This window comes from Lathamus discolor, chromosome 10, assembly GCF_037157495.1.
Source record: "Lathamus discolor isolate bLatDis1 chromosome 10, bLatDis1.hap1, whole genome shotgun sequence".
Classification (NCBI taxonomy): Eukaryota; Metazoa; Chordata; class Aves; order Psittaciformes; family Psittacidae; genus Lathamus; species Lathamus discolor.
Genome location: NC_088893.1, coordinates 12,366,900 through 12,388,206, shown reverse-complemented (window position 1 = coordinate 12,388,206; position 21,307 = coordinate 12,366,900). Strand labels below are relative to the sequence as shown.

General features: G+C 53.6%; 2 protein-coding genes across 7 annotated transcripts in view; one reads left to right on the top strand and one right to left on the bottom strand.

Moving 5' to 3' along the window:
- Positions 1–21,307, bottom strand: part of LOC136019956 (serine protease inhibitor Kazal-type 5-like) — a 110,594-nt gene that overhangs the window by 82,644 nt on the left and 6,643 nt on the right. The gene's annotated exons all lie outside the window — the stretch shown is intronic.
- On the top strand, positions 7,290–19,893 carry HRH2 (histamine receptor H2). Of its 2 annotated transcripts, XM_065690556.1 has the most exons (4): positions 7,290–7,416; positions 12,893–14,417; positions 17,801–17,961; positions 19,807–19,893. In XM_065690556.1, exons 2-3 carry the CDS (start codon positions 13,315–13,317, stop codon positions 17,817–17,819), a joined length of 1,122 nt encoding a protein of 373 aa, XP_065546628.1. In that variant the 5' UTR covers positions 7,290–7,416; positions 12,893–13,314; the 3' UTR covers positions 17,820–17,961; positions 19,807–19,893. The 2 variants fall into 2 exon arrangements, with proteins under 2 accessions (XP_065546628.1, XP_065546627.1); XM_065690555.1 differs by lacking the exons at positions 17,801–17,961; positions 19,807–19,893 and adding an exon at positions 16,872–17,585.

The following is a 21,307-nucleotide window of genomic DNA, read 5'->3' as shown; positions in this document are numbered from 1 at the left end:
ATCTCTTGCCTTTTACAGAAAGCAGCATTTAATTTCCAGTTACTGGCTGTTTCATGCAGCTTTTCAACTAGATAAAAAATGGCATCCATGCACAGACTTAAAAGAGAGTAACTCCCAGCTTAAACTGGGACGAAAAGTTGGGACCTCAATATACTTCGCAAGCAAGGGGGGTTATTTCCTTTCTGTTTCCAGCCTTTTCTACAGCCCAGTGTAATTGTTATGCTGCAGATGAGCACAAATTTCTAAATAAGTTGTTTCAAAGCAAAACCCAAACCATTCTCCTTTGAGAAGTGTCAATGTGAGACTTCACAAAGATTTCTAAATATAGATACTTCAAAAGAGTAAGTGCAATAAGAAGACTGGTCAAAACGTATCGTTTTCTGCACAGACTGGCAGCTTTGAAGAACTCATGCTTTCTGATGGAAAGATACTAAACTGCAAATGTTCCCTGGGCACATGCACAGCCCCAGCTCACCCACTGAGGCTGCTTGTCCCAGCACAGGGTACTGTGCTAGTCCTGTCCATCCACTAAGCAATGATGACGGCCTGACAGCCTCTCCCAGGCCCATCATGGCTCTCTCTCACTTTCTTCACTACCTGACTCACAGTTTGGGATCCCCCTGTGGGGTATATATAGGTTGTAACAAGAGGAGTGCTGAACAAGTGCAGGGCTTGGCTCAGCTGCCCAGCCAGGACCTCTTGCAACTGCTCCATCCCTTTTTCCATCTCTTGCATAACCTAAATTCAACGGATCTTCGCAAAGGGTGGCAGATCACAGCTCTGATCCCATCACCTCCTGGAAGGCTGCAAATTATGTTACTTTAGGTTCCCTTAAATCTCATCCCCCGCATTCCCTTGGACATCTCACACTGCACTGGTGAGAGCCCTGCAGGCAGGGTGTCAGCGCCTGGGCAGCAATCAGCAATGGCGACGGTCCTGCCTTTCCCAAGCAAGTCCAGTTGAATCTCACTAAAAGATTTATGAGTGGTTTTGTACTGATTTGAGCTGTTCAGGAGCACTCCCTGCAGACTCCAGCCGGGTTTCTGGGGAGGACGTGCTCTTCTGAGATGTTTCCTATTTTTGACAGCACGTTGAGCATAGCCCCTAAATTAAAATCTTCTATTTCAAGTCTATTTTGATCAACTCCACTTCCTTCAGTTTAAAAGATACAATAAGAATAGATGAGCTCTTACAAATTAAAAGCCTCTCTTGCTTAACAAATTGTATCTCTGCAATAATTAATTGTCTGGAGAGAGATTCCAGCCCTGTTTTTGGCCTCATTCCAGGCTGTGTAAGGGGAAAGAGAAAAAAAAACATATATTTGGGCATTTGTTGCCTCACCAAGCCTGCTCTCATGCTTCCCATAGAAAGCAGGATGGGTCTGACCAGTCCACATGGGGTGAGCCCATCCTGGGCACAACAGCGTCTGCTCTCCTCCATCAGCATGGCTGTCACCAAGTGCCTGTCACAAGCCTCAGCTTGTGGTTTGCAGGGAGGAGGCTTCAGGCTCATTTCACTGCCTGCTTTGATTTTTTTCCATAGGTGATTATTAAGACAGCAGGTCTTCTGCTGTGAGCTACTACCGCTGTTCCCAAATTGATGGTTCCCAGAAGCTGATGGTATGTAGGAGTTGTATATATGGAAGATGTGAAAGCAATGCATGGGTTCTGGGGTGGCTGCTGCTAGTGATGCCTCCTGCCAGCTGCTCCAGGACTTTGGGACTTTGTCTAACCGAAACTTCCTTAAGAAATTCCTTCCAGTACATGAATATCCTTATGATGAGTAGGTCTAAATTAATCTTAGTTTTTGCAAGCTAAGTCCTTAGCTGCTGCTTCTCCTGCCATACGGTAGGGAGCTTCTGCCTTCCTTCCCTATGGCAAAACTGCAAATACATGCAGGTTGTGACATCTGCTCCTTCAAAATCTTTTCAGTCTGTTCCCACAGGACACGTCCTCCAGGCATCTGTCTATCTTGTATGCTCCTCACCCTTGAGGCTTCTCAGCCAGAAAAGCCTCCATGAAGAGGAAAGTTGTAGTTGGCTTGGCTCACCCTGGTAAATGCTCCAGGTTCTCCTACACACAGGAGACAAGGGGGAGGCTGGTATCAGTCAGGACTGTAAGAAGTACCACCTGCAGCAGAGGACCTTCACACTGTGGGTCAGGACAGAAAGATCCTCTTTTTCTTTACCCCATTCAACATGCAGCTGCCAGGGAGCAGCATTCTACAGCCACATCTCCCATTTTTACAGTTACCTGCAGTGGGACATGAGATGGAGATTGCAGCAGTCTGGCACAGAGGCACAGCAGGCTGCAGGCAGGGTGTCACAGTCTCTGTCCTGGCCTGGCTGAGCTTGCCCACACCACTGCAATGCTGCTCCCTCCCCAGGTGCCCTCACTGTTGGGGTCTGCGTGCAGGGACATGCTGGTGACGCTCATCCACACTGGTGCCCAGCTCTTCATCTCATGCTGGGAGCAGCTCAGCACTACACTGGCTTCAAAGAATCATAGAATGTTTGGGCTGGAAGGGACCTTAAAGCTCATCCAATTCCATGCCAGGGACACCTTCCAGTAGACCAGGCTGGTCAAATCCCCATCCAACCTGGCCTTGAACACTACCAGTGATGGCGCAGCCACTTCATGGTCCCTCTGCAACTCTTGGTCTTTGCAGGGTCTCCCCATGCCCCGTCTGCCCGCACTGGCAGGTCAGGCAGGATCTCAGCAGGGTCCCGCTCAGGGCCCAGGCAGGGTGTGAGCTGGCAGCAGCAGCCGGCAGCCTGCCTGGGCAATGCCCGTGTCCAGTCCATGCTCTGAGCTTTGTGCTCCTTGCCAGCCCCATGGCGGTCCCGCTGCAGGGGAGCGTTTTGCTAATCCTTTCATTCCTGCCCCCATGCCCAGCAGCACAGCCTCCTGCCAGCTTTGCAGGGAAATGCTTCAGAAGCACCTGGGGCTCAAGCAGGCAAACCTCTCTGTGAAACAACGGGGCAGGAGCTGGCTTCCAGCCCTCAGAAGTCCTAAACCACCGAGCCAACGTCAGAGCAGGAGCTTATATACGCAGACCGGAATCCACTGGCCCCAAGCTAAAACCTGATAGCTCATTCCTGCAAGCACTGGCAGACCTTCCTGACACAGGGCCCAAAAATGCCAGGAGGGATGTGAGCAGAGCTGCATCCCAAAGCATCCCACCTTCCCACTCTGCTCCTGGACTGAGTAACCCACAGCTCAGCCTCCTCCACACCCGGAGGGGGCAGCAGCTTTGCACAGCCCCAGATTAACCTGTTGCCACAAGATATCACCCAGGCCATGATCTCAGCAGCGTTTGGAAGAGGATTAAATATTTATCTGGAAAACAAGGACATGTACAATTGCATTTGGCAGGATTAGTGCTAAAGCCCATAAAAGACCCACTCATCGGAGCCGTAACTGGTTGCTCCCTTCCTGGGGACATCTCACGCACACCGGTGGGTGCATGCTATGCCAAGGTTCCCACTGCCCTCCCAGCCTCATGGCCTCGGAGGAATGGCTGTCACCTCTTCCCACAGACCTTAACCTTTCCTTTTCCTCTTTAGAGGGCATCAGAGAGATGAAACCTCCTGTACTGGTGTTATACAAACTGCTCTCTCCTCATTCTAGGAGTTCCAATGAATTTAGTACCCTCCTTGGCCCTTGGACACACTAGAAAACATGTGAACCCTCAACTGCCTGAAGGAGCAACGTGTGAGTGTGAAGCCAGCCAGCACCTTCCAGTCCTTGTTAGAGCTTGGAGAGCTTTGCATAACACAGATAGACTGACAACCTGGAAACAAACCTCTAACATCCTCCCTCTGCACTAGGAGAAGCTTAAGAAATACATGACAGGTTGTGTCTATAGTCTAACACTGTATCACAGCAGATGGGGTCCTGCTAAGCCTCCTTGGGATCAGCACTACAGCAAACAGAGGGGTGGGAAAGGCTCAAGCCTCATTTCCTTCTCCAGTACTTGTCCCTGCCTTTGGAAAGAAACATTCCTGGAATAGCTAGGGTTTATGGCATGCCAAAAATACACACACAAGCAGGATGTTGCTCTGGACCTCAGCCACAGCACAGCGAGGGTCTCCCATCACTGTGCTGAGCTGCTTGGTCTGCAGGCAGGAGCAGTTCCTTGCACGGTGCCAGGCTCCCATGTTGGACTCGCTGGAGCTGTTTTACATGTCCTTCCCTTGCAATATTTATTTCCCACAAGTGTGCTCTTGCTCACAGAGCCCCAACAGGGAATATCAGAGATTTCTGTCATAACTCACCAGTTTGTCCAGGACAACATTTCACTGCAAAGTATTTGTTTAAAAAAAAAGCAGCAGGTTAACACGTTGGGAAGGTCTCTTATTTTCACCAGGTACATAATCCACTGGAAATCAAAGTCTTCAGATGATTTGAGTAAGATACTGGCCTCTCCCATCCAGCCAGGAAGGGCAGCAGTCTTTCCACGGCTTTTTAGGTTGGATTTTTCCAGAAGAAACAACTCTGCACAAGTCCCAAAACCCAATCCTGGATCCTCTGCCAGAGTTCACATAAATGTCTCTGAAACCCAATGGGACACCCTGCAGCTCTGCTCAGCCGGCACTGCCCCAGGAGCAGCTCCACAGCCAGAGGCTGTGTGCTCCAGGTATTTTCTGCTCCTCTTTCCCTTCCTCCTTTGGCTTTTCCAAACCCAGCCCAGGCTGAAGAGAGCAGCACAGAGCTGCCCTTCCGAGCCCTGCTCAGAGCTGAACTGCCGTATGTGGGCATAACTTCACCATCTGATTTCAGGAGCTCCCATGTTTGCCAAATCTCACATCCCTGTTCTAGGAGTCCCGGAATTTCCATTTCTCTTGTACTTCCCCACCCTCTAGCATTGCTAAAGCCTGCAATAACTGCTGCTTCACACACACATAGGACATAGAAGACCTTTCCTTGCTATTCGCTGACTCATTACTCACTCCATGCCTCAGCACAGCCTGCCTGAATATCCCAGTTACAAGTGTCTCTGGTTGCTGCCCACTCCATGCAGCCCAGCGAGCCTGGCCAAGGTGGCCACGCTGCCAGGGCGCGCACTGTGGTTTGGCCGTCAGGTCTGATGGGTCTCAAGTGTCTCCTTCCTTTTTGGAGCCTGCCACCACTCATACTTTCCAGCCACAGCATACACAGGTATTGCATCTGCCACTTCCCAGGTTGCTTCTGTAGATGTGCAGAGCACAGTGGTCTGTGCCAGCAGGAATACTCTTGCACAGCTCCTTTTGGCTCTAGGTCCAGCTGCTTTCCTGCACGTCACTGCATGATCTGTGCAGGCTGCCCTTCTCACACCTCCAGTGCTACACTCTCCAGTTAACTCAGACCTAGCACACCAGGCCGTACAGCCCTCAGAAGCTCCACGGCCACCCAGCCATTGCATAAGCTCAGAGCCCTAGGACCTCCTGTGCTCAGGGGGTTCCAGAAGTGTTGGGTTCCCCCACGACCCAGACAGCCCTGCATGCCTGAGGCTGCTACACCACTGCACCCCCAGCACCCTGCATGCAGCATCCTTCTGCAGAGCTGGGACCAATGGATCCAGCCTGGGGACAGGCAATGGCAGCCTTGCCCCAACACCAGCCACCAGCCCCACCTCCAGCAGCTGGAGGAGGCAGCAGGGACCTTTCAGTGGGAGGGATTAGGGCAAGGAGGCTGGAGAGAGGATCCTGCCCCGATGACCAGAGACCTTTATCCCTACATGGCACTTCCCATCCTGACACTTCCAAATGTAAGATCACTCCTAGAGGAGAGCCAAGCAAGGGGGCCTGGAATAAATCAGCACCCCAGCAACTTGAGCTGCTCAGACATTCCTGAGCAGATTTCAGCCTTGTTTTGCAGGAGGGATCCCTCTGGGGCCACACACTGCACACACCAGCCACTTGAGAAGCTCCCAGCAGCCAGTCCCCAGTTCTGGTACCCAGACACATCGCAGGCTGCTGATCAAGGGAAAAACTCTCCAGCACATCATAAGCTTATTAAAGATAGATCCATGCTTTGGTCTGCAGAGATAAACACATCAAAGGCATTTTGGTCTGTGTGCCAGTGCCACCAGTACCCCCATTTGGAAGAGATGGAGGCTGGGATGTGTTTTCCATTCCCAGCATAGGACACTGGGGGAGCTCAGCCCAGTGAGCGAGGGAGCAGCAGGACCTGTCTCTTTCCAGCTTAGGGAGCCCAGGGCCACATTCAGGCTGTAATAATTCAGTCCCTGCTATTTGCTCTGAGGACTCAGAAGTGGCTGGTGGGGACTGAAGCACCTCTCTCACAGTGCCTCACTGCCAGCACTGTTGTCCCCAGGCCATGCAGAGCCAGGGGGGTGGCCAAGCTTTGCTGGAGTTCTGCTGGCAGCCTGGGACCTGCTCAGCTCGAAGCAGAGAGCTAAAAGGGAAAGCAGGTCCTCACACAGCTGGCCCAGCAGCTGATGAAAACAGTGCTTTGAAACCCACAGATGAAAGATTTGAGAAACATAAAAGGCTGTCACTGCCTGTTTATCGTTTGGTTTCTTCCCTCTCTGCCATCACACACGTTCAGGGGACAGTTTTCAGCAAAAGCAAATGCAGCCTTGTAGGAAAGATGCCCAGCCTGGAGCATCCCTGCCACTGATCCAGCACGAGCTTCTCCCCACCGTGGCACAGAACCCCCAGTGTGGTGGCATGGGCTCCTCCTGCCACCTTGAGTTGCACAAGAAGCAAATTTACACCCCAGCATTGACCGGGCTCCAGTTTTATCCTGCTTTGCATTTACACCCCCTTTTTCATAATCTCTCCCCAATGCAACTCAAGAGCCTCAATCCCCCCTGCGGCCTCTCAGCCATCTCCACAGATTTGGCTTTCTTGCTCTCAGGGTGCTCACACCAAATGCAAAGTCAGGTTTGCACTAGGAGCAAGTGATGGCATCAGGCATCCTGGCAGCACGGAAGTTTGTGAGTTTGTACCTGCAGCCACTCAGGAGGGAGGCTTTGCACATGGCAAAAGGGCCCTGAAACCTTAATGTTAGCGAGGAAGGTGACGGGCATCACCCAGGGAAGCAGCAGCAGGAGGCAGCAGGCATCCGACCCGGCTCTGTGCCTGGCACAGCGCAGTGGAGCCCGACACACTGCGTGCCCCGAGCACGGCTCACTTCCAGCATTTCAAATTTGCCGGATGATAACCTCAGTGTCTGAGTTCACAGCTCTGATCCCACCCACTTGTGGTCTGACTCATGTTGCAGTCACCGCGCTGCCTGGATATTGGTGCGAGCAGGGAGGGAGGAGAGAAGAGGGAAGGAGGCAGCATCCCACAGCACACGCTTCTGCCTTCATAAACTGAGCCACACACACCGGGGGAAAGTTGGAGGCAGCAGAGCCACAGGGGGCTTCCACCGGCTCAGGGTGGTGGGAAAGCAGCATCTCTCCCAGGTAAAGCTTTTGCCTTACTTTTCACTTGGTTGTTACATTGGTAAATCACTTTCTAGGTGAGATCTCAGAGGGGTTGGTGGGTCCTCACTGAGGTTGGGGTGTGCGATGGGATAGCCAGGTCAGAGCAAGAGGGTGTTGCTCATCGGACCCCTGTGCTATCATCATCCTGCTGTGCCTGGAGCAGAGGCCAGGTTGGGGACTTTTGCCGGCTGCTGCTGATGGGACCTCTGAAGCAGAGAACAGCAGGGTCAGAGGGAGGACGCGGGTGGAGTGTGTCCAGGCCCTGCCCAAGCATCCATCAGTGTGCAGCACCTCTGCCCAAGCAGCCTCCCCACGAGGTTTACTGCTAAGACAACTTCCTGCACTGAGCTGCCCGAGTCCTTTCTCTGGGCACCCCAGCCCCTCCATCCAGCCCTGCACACCCTGGCAGTTGGTGGGAATCTGCCGGAGCAGGGGTTGCCTGTCCATGGGCAAAGCTGGCTCTGTGGTACAGGGTATTCCTGGGGCAGGGCACCCACAAGCTGTAGCACGGGCACAGCAGGGTGGATAGTCCCCAGGGGTGTGCAGTGCTCACCATCCCCTGGCCAGAATAAGCTTCAGCGGAGGCTGAACCGTGGGACTTCTGCTGGGAACTTGTGCAGCCCCAAGCACGCCCATGAGCCCAGCACCTCTGTTTTCAGTTTTTATCTTTTCCAGGCGCCCTCCGAGTACCTGGAAGAGATAAAGTGCTCTCTGCAGATAAAACTTCCAAAATGCTGACTGCTCTGCTGGTTTCTACGTACCCCTTCAGATTCTCTGCTTTCAGGGGCCCCAAACTCCCTCTTACCCACTGTCCTAGGGAGCCCTTTTTCTCCTGGGGAGAACAATGGAGGGCTGGTGACTGTGTTGGGAATTGCGTTCTGCTTCCCCCAGCCCCTCTGCTCATGCCAGAGACAGTAACTGGTGCTATGTATCAGTCAGGGTTCAGGCTGGGATGGGGCAGGCAGAGCACCAGGCTCCAGCCGAGACCAAGGAACAGGGAGAAAAGTGGGGATGCAGCCAGGCAGGACCCCGCTGTCTTCCTGTAGTCCCAGAGGTGCAGAAAGGTTGCAAAAGGGGCCTGCAAATATGAGACTGCAACTGTCTGTGTGTACCTGTACGATCACAGCGTACACACTCTGTCTACAGACATGAATGAGAGCGCAGGGCACCTTGAATGTGTGAGCACCCAGGAGCAGCACATCCAACAGCCCTGCCCCAGGGATTAGAGGGGAGATGAGCAATTGCAATGAAGATATGGAAACAAGGGAGCAAAAGCCTTTAGCAAGTGCAAGGACAGAGGCATGCTGAGGGATGCTATGGGGTGCAGCACCCCATGGGAGGCATGGAGAGGAGCACAGCCCCTCCAGAAAGGCTGCTCATAAGTAGAAACAACCCCACAACCTCACCAAAGCCCTCCACAGACAGCAGAGCAAGCCAGTTACCACAGCACTCTCACGTTTGTCCCCTCTCACATCGCCTTCAAGCCCCAACTCTGGCAAATTCAGTCTTGTCCCATTGTGAGGCAGAAGATCAAGACTGCCCTTTGCCAGGGTCCCTGCAGCTCCCGGCCCTACCCGCTCCCCACCATCGAACCCCAAACATCCTCTTTCAGACTAGGAGAAATTCCCACCCTCCTGCCCATCTCAGCCTTGCCTGAAGTACATCTCACAGCGTGCCCGGATGGTTAATCTCAGGAAGCACTTGGATATAATTTTAGAAAGGGCCATGATGCTTTGCTGCAAGCTCTGCAGGGCCAGGGAACGTGCTTCTCTCCTAAGTGACTTCTGCAAGCTCTTTGCTCAGAAAGAAGCTAAAGCAGAAGGCAAAGAAACATTTCAGGTCTGCCTGAGAGCAGAACCATCCTGGACAGCTTCATGCGGAGCCTCTTCTGAGCCCACAACCATTGCTCTTGGTGCCCTTTCAGGAAGCAGGAAATGCTTTCCAAAGACACACTGCCATGTTCAGACACTCGTCGAGTGCTCCTTTCTGCCTATGTACCATGCTGATGTACCTAGGCTTTTAACAGATTTTAAACAAACCTATTTATTATAGAACCAGAACTAGAAGCACATGAATGGAGAGCAGCACATGTATTACCTGCGCTGCCGGCGCGGGTGCTGCATCCCATTAGTCTTGCAAAAATGCACAAAGGGCTGAAATAAACAATGCTGAAGGAAAGGATGCTGAAAGACGGGGAGGAGGAAGGCTAAAAGGCTAAAATGCAACAGAAACATCCCATGGATAAATCACAGCCCCCTCCCCAGAGGAGATAATTGCCATTTCAAAAGGGAACACAGTGAATCAAATGTAACATGGGCTGCAACAGAGCAGAAAATGTCTATTCAAGCAGGAGAAGGCAGGAATTACTATGAGAGTTATAAGGAAGCTAATGGGGAGACAATAGTACATTAAAATGGGAAGATCATTAATGCTCTGAAGAAGGCTATTAACAGAGTTCTTTAAAAATCAGCCTAGAGATAAATTTTATTTAATGGTTTTCATTGGTGATCTTGGCTCAGAAAATGGGAGTTTGCGTAAGAAAATGCATTGGTGGGAAACCTGGGAGAAGTTGTGAACAGGACAAGGGACTAAGTACTATAGGAGAAGAACCAGAGGATCCAAACAGAGACAGAAACACAACGAACTGGCAAGAGTTCACATGCTTAGGGACTAACAGCAAAAATTGCTACTCTAAGCAGCTGAAAACACCATAGGAAAAATATGTGGCTTTTAGGGAACCCCAGGATAACCGCAACAAAACAAATGCAACCTGACAAGTCCTCACAGCAGAGATAGCATCCATCAGAGCACCAGTGCCACCGGAAAAAGCACTGGAAGATGACCCAGAAGCAGTGCCCTGCTCTGCTCCCCCAGTGTCAGGAGGGTGATTCTGAACCAGGAACAGGTCCAAGCTGTGATAATGAGGATAATCAGGTAAATGTAAAGGCTGCCTGGTGAGACAGGGCTGGAAGGATATCGCTTATTCAGGCTATTACTAGAAATCCTGCCATGGGAAACAGCTGCTCCGCTCATACATCAAGGAGGAAATGAACTTGCTCTGCCAAAATGCAACAGGAGCAGAGGACACAGGACCTGGTATTAAAGGTGGTGACCTGAGCAGAAAACCAGGAGGAGATGCGGAGTCCAAGAGAGCCGATGCTCCACGAGAGAGCCCCAAGCTAAGTGCATTGCTGCAGGGACTGTGCTCTCATGTCAGTGGGCAGAGCCACAGTCTCTGTCTGCACCAGCCCTCCAGGCTACAAGGCCATGTCCAGAGGCTGTGATCACTCAGAGGAACGTTTCCATGAGATAATTTGCCCAAGGGACACAGGAAAGTGTCCCATACCCCCGCCACAGTTCGGGTTGCAGCATCCCACGTCTGAGCTGGCAGGTCCTGCCCTGTCCCACGGAGGAGCAAAGTCCCAAGGGTTTGCAGGCAGCCGAGCCCTGAAGCCCACATGTGCACCTTGACAGCTAGTCCTCTGCAGGGATGTGGACACCTCTGTCCCCTTCATTTAGGAATCACTGCTCCTTCCCTCCACAGCTCAGCCCAGTGGCTCTCTGTCTCACTCGGGAATGCTTTTTACCCCCTGCCCTGAACAGGGGAAGATGTGCCCATTCCTTGCCCTGAGCTAATTAGAAAAAGTAGTAAGAAAGCTATTTCTGGCCAGGTGCGTGGCACAGGGCTGCCTCATAGCACTTGCCTGCACCATGGCAGTGCCAAGTGTGCCGATGCACCCAGAGGTGGGACCCACCAGCAGAGCCCAGGCTGAGCCCTGGCATGTGAGCTGCGAGAGTCCATGTGAGCTGCGAGAGCTGGTGGCAGGAGCAGGTTGTTGATGTGTGGTGAAGCAGCCACGTAGGAGGCTGTGATCCACCCACAGCATTTTCTAAGTGTGCTACTCCCCCTATAATTTATCCTGCCATTTCCACATGTTGGGAGCAACCAAAAAAACATCCCTTTCACTTGGAAATACCGTTCTCCAAGAACAACCTGTTCTCAGCGTTGCCGTCAGTGGGCAGGCAGCGCTCAGCTTGTTCCACGCTGCTTTTGTGCAACGAACAAAGAGCTTTCCATGGCAAGAGCCTGCGCTGCAGCAGGAGGTGAGGAACCGCTCCGCATGCTGCCGCCGCAGCTGAAAGTATCACAGCCCTCTCCCAACAGCCTTTATCCCGGCACCCAAATTCAGAGGACCCCCTGTCTGGCAATGAATTTGCTCTGCTCAGCAGAACGCTTCCCATGGGCCAATTCATCAATTGTCATTCACTTTTAGTTCCTTTAGAATCAGCAGGGCTGCAGGTATCATCTTTAATCTCACAGGTCCTCAGCTCTTCACCACATGGCTCCCTGCAGCTGGTGGCTATTTACTCATGCAGTCTCCCTGGTATACTCTCTCCCTTGGCCCCCATGCCTTTAACCTTGAATCAAGGACATAAATCACCTGAAGAGTATTTCAGCCTGTTCCACATCCTTATCTTGTTCTTGCAAGGTGAGTTTGACTTTAAAATCTCACCCTGCCCTCTGCCAAGACTGGACCTATTCCTTCTTCTGTTTGCTCCACCATTGTAGCTTATTGTACCCTGTAGGGAACCTGTTTCACCTTCCTGCGCAAGTCTGTGCACCACCAGGGAGGGCTTCACCACCCCTCCATGGGCTATGGGAGCCTGGAGAATGGGGTCCTTCATCACCCATGGGGACCAGGGCATCTCTCCCCCACCAGCACAGCAGGGAGGATGAGGAAGACCTATCACCTTGACTAGGAGATCACAGCTACAGCACAGGCAGCTCCATGGGGGTCCCAGCACAAGCAGTTGGACTCCTCAGCCTGCTCCCAGCCCCTATCCCTCTTGTCCCTTCAGCTGCAGGGAACAGGACCTATAAAGCTGTTGGAGCCCTTTCCAGCCACCTCCTTCCCAGGACATTGCACCACTGACAAATGGGCTCCTTTTACCTCCAGGGACCTGAGGAGAGTGAGGATTTCCTCTTTGAGCTGCACAAGCCAGCACAGTTGCTGATGGTAGGGACCAGCACAAGGCATGGACTGCTGCAAAGTGCAGATGCAAAAGCAAAGTTTAACAAGGCTTACAGCCACACGTCTAAATTACACAGTTGTGACTGATTTTGCTAGATTGCATAATAAAAGCACACTGCTTTCTCAGGAAAACTCTTTCCTTGTCCTCACAGTCCTCATTTTTGTCATAAGCTTGTAGAATCTTGGTGCCTCCAGAATCCCTGCCCTTCCCTCAGCATCCCTGCTTCATGTGGGCACCCCTAGGGTTGGGGGGATGCAGCTGCAGAGACACGAGTGCCTGGCTGCCAAAGGGCTTTCTAATACAGGTTTAAGTAGGCTGAAGCATCCAAGGGAGGTGCAGGCATCCCATTTCTAGAGGGGTTTGAGGGAGAGCTCAAATAACCTTCACCCGCTGCAGCTCTGTGTCGGTGCTTTCTTTGCAGGTTGTCCTCGGGAAGTGGCAATGCTCTGTCCCAGCTGCAGCACTGTAGACCGCTGTCACCAACCAAACATGCAGAGCACATGAGACCCCTTGGTTGCTCAGAGGAAAGGAGAAGGCAGCAGAGGAAAAGGGAGCAGTTGAGACCCACCAGCAGCTGCCATGGGAGATTGACTCCAGCACTGACCTCGCAGATGGGGCCAACAAGCACAGGCAAGTCACAGGACCACATCTTTCCCTGGGTCATGTCACTCCTAGCATGCAAGGAGCAAAACCGAACATGTGAAGTGACTCTGCAATGTTCTACAAGGTCACTGTAGGCCCAAGGTCACTTTGGAAAGGGCTCTAGAGCTGCCTTGTAGAGGCTCACATCAAGAAGATTTGGAGCCAGTGAGAGCAGGACAGCTCCGTCCATGCAACTGCACTATGGATCCTTGTTATAACCATACAAGCTCTCAAAAAAGGATGGACTTCCCCCTGCAGCTGCTGGTTGGGTCCTGCCTCACCATCCTCATCGTGATCACTCTCTGTGGTAACATCATCGTCTGCCTGGCCGTCACCCTGGACCGCCGGCTCCGCAGCCTGACGAACTGTATCATTGTCTCCTTGGCCATCACCGACCTGCTGCTGGGCCTCCTGGTGCTGCCATTCTCTGCCTTTTATGAGCTCGCCAAAGACTGGCCCTTCGGCAGCACCTTGTGCAACATCTACACCAGCCTGGACGTCATGCTGTGCACGGCTTCCATCCTCAACCTCTTCATGATCAGCCTGGACCGCTACTTTGCTGTCACCACCCCACTCCGCTACAGCCAGCTCGTCACTCCCTCCCGGGTGGCTGTGGGCCTGGCTGTTATTTGGACCGTTTCACTGATGGTTTCCTTCCTACCCATTCACCTGGGCTGGAACACCAATGGCACAGCAGTCCAAAACACAGTCCCCAGCTGCAACAGGGAGTGCACACTGGAGGTGAACCCTGTGTATGGGCTAGTGGACGCGTTGCTCACCTTCTACATCCCCCTGGTCATTATGTGCATCACCTACTACCGGATATTCAAGATAGCAAGGGAGCAAGCCAAGAGGATAAACCACACATGGTGCTGCAGCAGCAACACCCACATGCCGCCCATGGTGAGGGAGCACAAAGCCACCGTGACACTAGCAGTGGTGATGGGAGCGTTCATCGTGTGCTGGTTCCCCTATTTCACAGTGTTCACATACCGGGGGATGTGGGGGGACAGCAGGGTGAAAGGCACACCCATGTCCATTGTCCTCTGGCTGGGCTACGCCAACTCAGCCCTGAACCCCATCCTCTATGGGACACTCAACAGGGATTTCCGGGTGGCTTACCAACACTTGCTGCACTGCTGGAGGACTGGGGGGCCCAGGAGCTCCAGCCTGCGTCCCCCCCAGAAGGCCCATTCCAGGGGCAGAAACTGCAGGCAGAGCCAGGGCAGGCAGGAGGGTAAACCCCTGAAACTGGAGATGAGGAACGGAAAGGGGATCTTGCTGATCGATGGAGCCCTTAAGAGGTAAGAGCCTTCTCATACGCGGGGCTTTGATGGTAGGTCCATTCTCAGAGAGAAAGGGGCAGAGGTGGGGACCCCACGTTGTCCATGAACTTTTAAGCAACAAGCTGATGCCCCAGCAGGAAAACCCTTGCCCAGGCAACTCTTGCTCTTTGCAGTCACTAAGAAATTCAGCTGAGCATCATCATTCAGCACATCCCTCCATGCTGGCAGCACAGCTCCAGCTACTCCAGCTTCACACGTGGCTGGCTACTCCTGTAATCGTCACCCATTCACAAGGAACACAAAACATCCCTGGTTTTGTTGGGTAATGGGGACAGTTTTGCCATCAGAATTATCTGTACAGAATGGGCACAGCCATTAGCTGCATCTGCTCCCAAAAACTGGACATGTCCCACTCTCTGCTGGTAGGCAGCCAGCAAAGCCTGGGCACAGAGCAGAGCTTGGGAAAGTGACCGCCTGTCACAGGGACCAACAGGGTGTTAGCCATAGGGCATAGTCAGGCTGCAAGTCCCTGCAGGAGCCAAGATCTGGGTCTTCAGCTCCCTGCTGAGCAGCTCAGCAGTTCCCTTCCCAGCCGAGCCACACACCCTTAGCATTTCGGCTGTCAGTTTGCATTAGCAGCAAATTCGGCCAACAGCAAGTTCCATTCCCATCTCTGGAAAGGGGCAGAAACAGCCAAAATTAGGTTGGCAAATGATCTAAGAAATACAAATACCCACGTAAAGTTAGAGCCAAAAATTCCCACACCATCATCCCAAGCATGTCACAGGGGTCAGGACCTGCAAGGCGAGCAAGCTCTGTGCCAGGCGGTGGCACCAGTCCCCTCGGGGCTGAGCCACCCGCACAGCACCTTGCTCAGGAGCATTCACCCATCTGAGCATAAGGAGCACGGAGGAGCCTGCCATCTGCCACAGTGCAAACTGCTGCTCCCGAGACTTTAATCGAACTCCAAGGCAGTGCCTGATAAGCAGCCCTGAAACTTTCCATCCATTGATAAGGAGCCCTTTGAACTCCCTGTTCCCCATACACCAACAAAGGAGCCGTGCTTGTGCTCTCCTGCAGCACGTGCTCTTGATCTTGTCCCAGAAACACAGTCTCAAGCCACCGAAAGGAGAACGTAGGGAGGTGAACCAAAGGGCAGAGCCATCCAAAAGGCTCAGCCGGCATCATGCCTCCCCTGGGGCTCAAATGTGACTTACCCAGGGCAGATGGGCAGCTTTAGACAGGAGTCTGCCCCAGGAGACACAGAGGGATGGATGAGTGTGAACAAATACAATAACACAGCTTCTGCAGCTGCTTTTTCAGTTTCTGGGAAACTAATAAAGGGTGCAAAGGTTTAGCATTTGGTAAACGTGGTAGCAGGCTGTATATAAAACATATGGAGAGCACGTGCCTGGCATGGTAGAGGTACTCCTGCAGACAGAGACAAAGGAGGAGCTGTGCTGTCTACTCACACAGAAGTGCAGCTCCTGGGCAAACCAGGAGCTCACGCACTGCTGCTCTGCAGCCAGCCAGGGAGAGCTGCAACAGGGAATGGGGCAGTGGGACTTCCCTACACAGCCGAGAGGGACAAGAGAAGGGAAACATCAGTGACTTCTCAAAGAGCTGCCTTACCACAAAGGGAGAATATGAGACAGAGGGAAAGAAAAGGGGAAGAAAAATAGGTTTCTTCTTCCCCAGGCAGAGGTCAGGGTCACTTCCTCCAGGCTTTCCCAGTTAGATAAGGTCCCTGGAACCCTGGTTCCCCACAGGGCCTGATCCTGCTACAAGACTTGCATTCAAAGCCCACACTGAGGTCAGCAGCAGCCAGGGGACCTCCGTCCTCAAGCTCTGAGCATGCTGGTGCCTGGTGCCAGCAGAGCAAAACCCCCAGGGCAGAGACCCAGCGTGGGCCTCCAGCCTGTCCTCACCCTGCGGGTGAAGCTCCCCCACTGCTCAACTCAGCCCCCATGAGCCTCCCAGCTGGATTTGCCCCCAGGGATGCAGGAGGCTGGAGGGATGGTGGTGAGCGGCAGCCGGAACCACAACGGTGCAGATACCTGAGAGATAGAGACCACAGGGAAGCGAGAGAGGAAGACTCAAGCACGGGGATGTTTTTTGACTGTTTTAAATCCAGAGATCTCCTTCCTGTCCCCAGCATCGCTGCTGTGGTTTCTGCTCGCAATCAGATAAGAGTTGATTGAACACTGAATGATCAGTTAATGCTTTTAATTTCTCTACTTCTCAACCTGCTCACTTGCACAGAAGTGATGCACCAAGGATCACACGGGGCCCCTTCCAACCCTTTTTTCCATAGTAATACATACAAACATCTGCTGTTGGCAGATGATCTGGATCAACTAATACCACAGAAGACAGGTGGGCACAGGATTTACCTGTACACCAAAAGCCTGGCAGCCAGTTTCATCCCAAGCACCAAACAAGCTGGTTCCTCTCTCCCCTTTCCTTCTGCAGTTTTCCCAGTCACCTGCTCTGGACGTGTTAACAGAAAAAGATGAAAATGAATCACTCCACAGACTCATAACCTCCCGCATAAGAAGGGCCAGAGTTAAGAAGAGCTCTGCTCAGAGCAGCTCCACAGGGTCGTTCAGGGGAAAGCACAACCAGCAGTATTTGAACCATTGCCCATAATAACAATGTTCTTTGCTGTTATGAGGCATAGAGAAAAGACCAGCAATCAGGAGTGGGAATACTGAAGAACTGCAGCCAGTTTCAGGGGCATCAGGAGCAGGAACAGAGTGAGAGTCATCACTGCTTTGGAAATCAAAAGGCCACAGCAGCAGCACAGCCATTAAGGGGCTGGAGGCATTTCCATGGGTGAGAACCAAGCAGGGGTGCAAGAGAAGACAGCTGCTCCTATCTCCTCACCAGGTACTAAAAAAGCAAGGCAATTCACTTTACACAAAACCAGGAAAGGAAAGCACTTCTTGCACGCACAACACCTGATGGACCTCAGGAACCTGCTTCACTGCAGTGGCACCAGACTCTGGGGAGGACGCTGAGCACTGGGCAGGACTACAGGTTGTGAGACCGGTCCTTGGGGTCCAGAGAGAATAAAAGACTGAAGGAAGGAGCATGCAGAACAAACAGGGAGGTATTGGGCAGAAAACACCAGAGCTGAGCAAGTGGCTCTGGATCACCCTCTTGCACATATCAACTGTGCTCAGGGGCAGGACGGGGCCCACAGTGAGAGATGGCAGTTTCCACAGGGAAGGACCAGTGTCCCAGCCTGCCTGCTGGCCTCAGGGGGGTCAGACACCAGGCAGGCAGTACCTGGTGCTCCACAGAGCAAAGCCAGGCTCGACCAGGCTGGCACTGACCAACTGATCTCTTCTTTTTCTCTCTCTTGTTTCTGTCCCCATGTGCAATTTAACCCTTTCCAGTGCCAGAGCTTTCCCGTGAGCCTTAGCCAGCCCCCTGCCCTGGGACCCCATCTCCCAGCCTTCAGCTCCTGGCTGCCTTCTTCCAAAGTCCCGTGAGGCTGAAAGGACAGCACTCAGTTTTCCTCAGGGAACAACTCTACAGCAGAGGCGAGGGCTGCAGGGTGAGTATGGGGCCGCGGTCACTGCATGCAAAGAAGGGGAAGGGGCAGCTCTCCCTGCTGTGGAACCCACTGCGTTTTCCTTGATGCAGCCATCCCACTGCAATGGTACTTGACGCAGAGGGTGATACTATCAGAGGTGCATTCTCACTCCTCATTCCAGCACCATCTGCTCTCCAAACCCAGCCGCAAGCCCAGGGTAGGTGCACAGGGCTGTGGAGGTGCCGGCTCACACAGCCTCCCTGCAATGCCCCAGTAGATGCCTGCATCCTGCCTGTCCCCCCACACGCTGCAGAGCAGCTGTGTTCAGACCATGGATTTCCAGCACACTTCATTTTCATGCAAGCCTACATCGGCTCCACATAAATTGCAGCAGTTTTCACAGGGACGCTGGCAGATCTCCCATGGTGAGGGGCTGATGCTGCTGCTCTCTCCCAGCGGTGCTGGGCTGGAGGACATGGCTGGTATGCATGGAGATGCCTCTCAGCTCCAGAGAGCCACTTAGTGCAGCTCTTCTCAGTGAAGAACCAGGCAAGGTCACCCTGACCTCCACATCCTCTCCCTCCAGTGCTGCATGCTGATAACCTGGGCTCTCCTGTATTGACTGTGCCACGGAGGGAGAAAATACAGCCACTCACGTGCTGGAAGCTAGGTACACTTGTCCTTGCTGCACACTGAGCACTTCCGAGCTTATCCAAGGTCATGGTGATGGTGAGAGCTGGTGCTGCCTGCCTGCACGTGCAGATGGGGCTGCAGCAGGAGAGCACAGGGTCCCCTGCCCTGGGGCACAGCATCAGCCTGCACCTCTCAGAGGGTCTCCCCATGAATCACCCTGGAAATGTCATCACCCGTCAGTAGGAGAACCAGGGGCTTAGAAAGCAAGGAGCAGAGCAGTGAGATCCCCATGGCCCCATTAGGCCCTGCTGGGCTGCAAGTCCCACAGTGCCACATACCAAGGCACAAGCATCACCCAGCAGTGCAGTGGCTGCTCCCCGGGGTGGCATCAAGGAGCAGTGTGAAACCACGAGCCTGGAGGGCACAACAGCTCATAGAGAACCTGCCAGGCGGCAGACACGGTGCTCACCCCCCCCCAGCAGCGTATACACAAGGCAGAGTCATCTCTATTTGCTGTCATTTCCCAACAGCAGGGGCGGAGGGGATGCCAATTCCAGCTCTTCTGCTTCATGCTTTCCCTCTCTGTGCTGCACATATGTTCCGAAACACATTTAGTTTCTGCGAGGCAAAGGCAAAATACCAGCCATCCCCTGAGAGGCTGCTAATCTAATCAGCAGAGTAAAGCAAAGGCGGTCTGGGGAGAGGCTTGCAGGAGATGTGAGGTCCCAGTGTGACCGCAGATTTCCTCTCTGCACGACAGGGGTGGGACAGGAAATGTCATCTTGCCCAGGGCACCAGCCCAAAAAGGTCCCCAAGACATCTACAGGGGCAGGGAGAGAGGCCATGAGGAAAGGAGCACCCAGGAGCACAGCACCACTAACCCCAGGACATCTGCTTTTGTCAAGCTGCTTGCAGAGGAGAAAACCCTGCCACAGCTGGGTGGCCCAAGCAGATGACAAAGAAAGCCACAAAGAAAAGTGATGTCACTCAGAGGGATGCCATTCAGTGGGTCCTGGAGTGACATGAGCCTGCTGAGCACTGCCCAAATGTCAGCGCTCGGCATATAACCATGCTCTGAGAACATCCTCACAGCATCGCACCACAGTCCCTCCCAGGCACAGAGAGTTCTTAATGCAGCATCCCTTATGGTGGGGAGCAGGAAAGAGGACAGCAGGGAGAAGGACCCACATGCACCCTGCAAAGCTATTGAACCCCCTCTCTGTTCCCTTGCAGGATCCCTGCTCTGGCGAACAACATTTGCCCCTTCCCCAAACACTGCTGAAGAGCCTTCACCTGCCCAAGGGGTTGTGTTTGAAGAGCCCTTGGAGGAGCTGCAAGAGAGCCTCTCTCCTGCCCCACTGGGGCCGTGACACCTCCAGTGTCAAGCCGCATGCCAGCAGGCAGTGGTGCCCAAGGAGCTGGGTCAGCAGCCAACACATATCCCCAGCAGGGCTGGGCTAGGGGTGCCCTCCACAGACCCCCAGGGCAGTGGGTCAGGCTGAGAGGGCACAGGAATGGGAAAGGGGCAGTGGTCTGTGATCAATTTCTTGGTGCCAGAGACACCAACCTAGGATGGAGAAGGGAAGCACAGGCACTACCTTCCCTGGTACCTTGTCCAAGGGACATACCCATCCCTCAGAGAGGACAGAGGTCCTGGCAGAAGTGGGGATGATGTAGCAGGAGGGCTAGGCATGGTGAATGTCGGCAGCTGTGAGCGCTGAATGTCGTGCCGCATCTGTACTTGGGTAAGACTGCCTCCCATGCTGGGGAGGTTTTGACATGACTGATGCTATCCCTGCTCTCTGTGACTGCTTTACACCCCTGTTCCAGCCCCACTGCAAGAAGAGTAGCCCTGGAGCCTGCTGGGAGACATGAAGCAGCCAGGGTTCATCCCTGAGCTCTAGCTTCCCCAGCAGGATCCAAACCAGGATGTTTCTGCACCAAGCCTGTGCAGAAGTAAGCAGTGTTGTAAAAATCTTTTTAACACAGAGAGAAAATGGGATAATTGATTTCTTTGAGCATGTTTTGTCCTGGAAAGATCTTGCCCACCTCTACCCCACTGTGCCACCTCCCTCCCTCTGCTGACACAGAGCCTGGACACACAGAGCACAAATTCCCAGGTTGCGGCTGCCCCGGGAAGGGCTGGCACACACATACACACACAGCATCTTGCCCTGTGGGACCAGTGAGAACACCCCCCCACACACCCCCATATACACAGAAACCCCATTCCCTGAGCTCGTAGGAAGAAGGAGGCAGCCGGCATCGAGGACTGGGTAGGACTTGAACGAACAACGACGCACTGCCGTGCTGTAAGAGCTTTCCCCCTGGACCTGACCCCCCTCACCCGCAGGCACAGTGCGCTCGCTCCGCACCGCACGGCATCCCCAGAGCGCAGCGGGCGACAGGCAGAGCCCTGTTTGCAGGATGCCCCCGGGAAGGGAGGATGCTGACCTGGGGGGGTGCAGGAAGGGGCTCTCTGCACGGCGCCAGGCAGGAACGGTCCCAGCTCCCTGAGTGTCCGGACCCGGATCCCCCCGCCCGCACCTCCCGGAGCGGCGTTGCCAGGGCCGGGCCGCAACCCCCGAGGAGCGGGGCTCGGAGCGGCGGCAGCGCAGGCTCGGAGCTCCCCCTGCTTGCTGCCGGGGACAAGCCTGCCCGCCCGGACCGGACACGGAGGAGCGGGGCCCCGAAGCACCCCCGGCTGGGGTAGGGTTGCTTCCTACCGCCACTG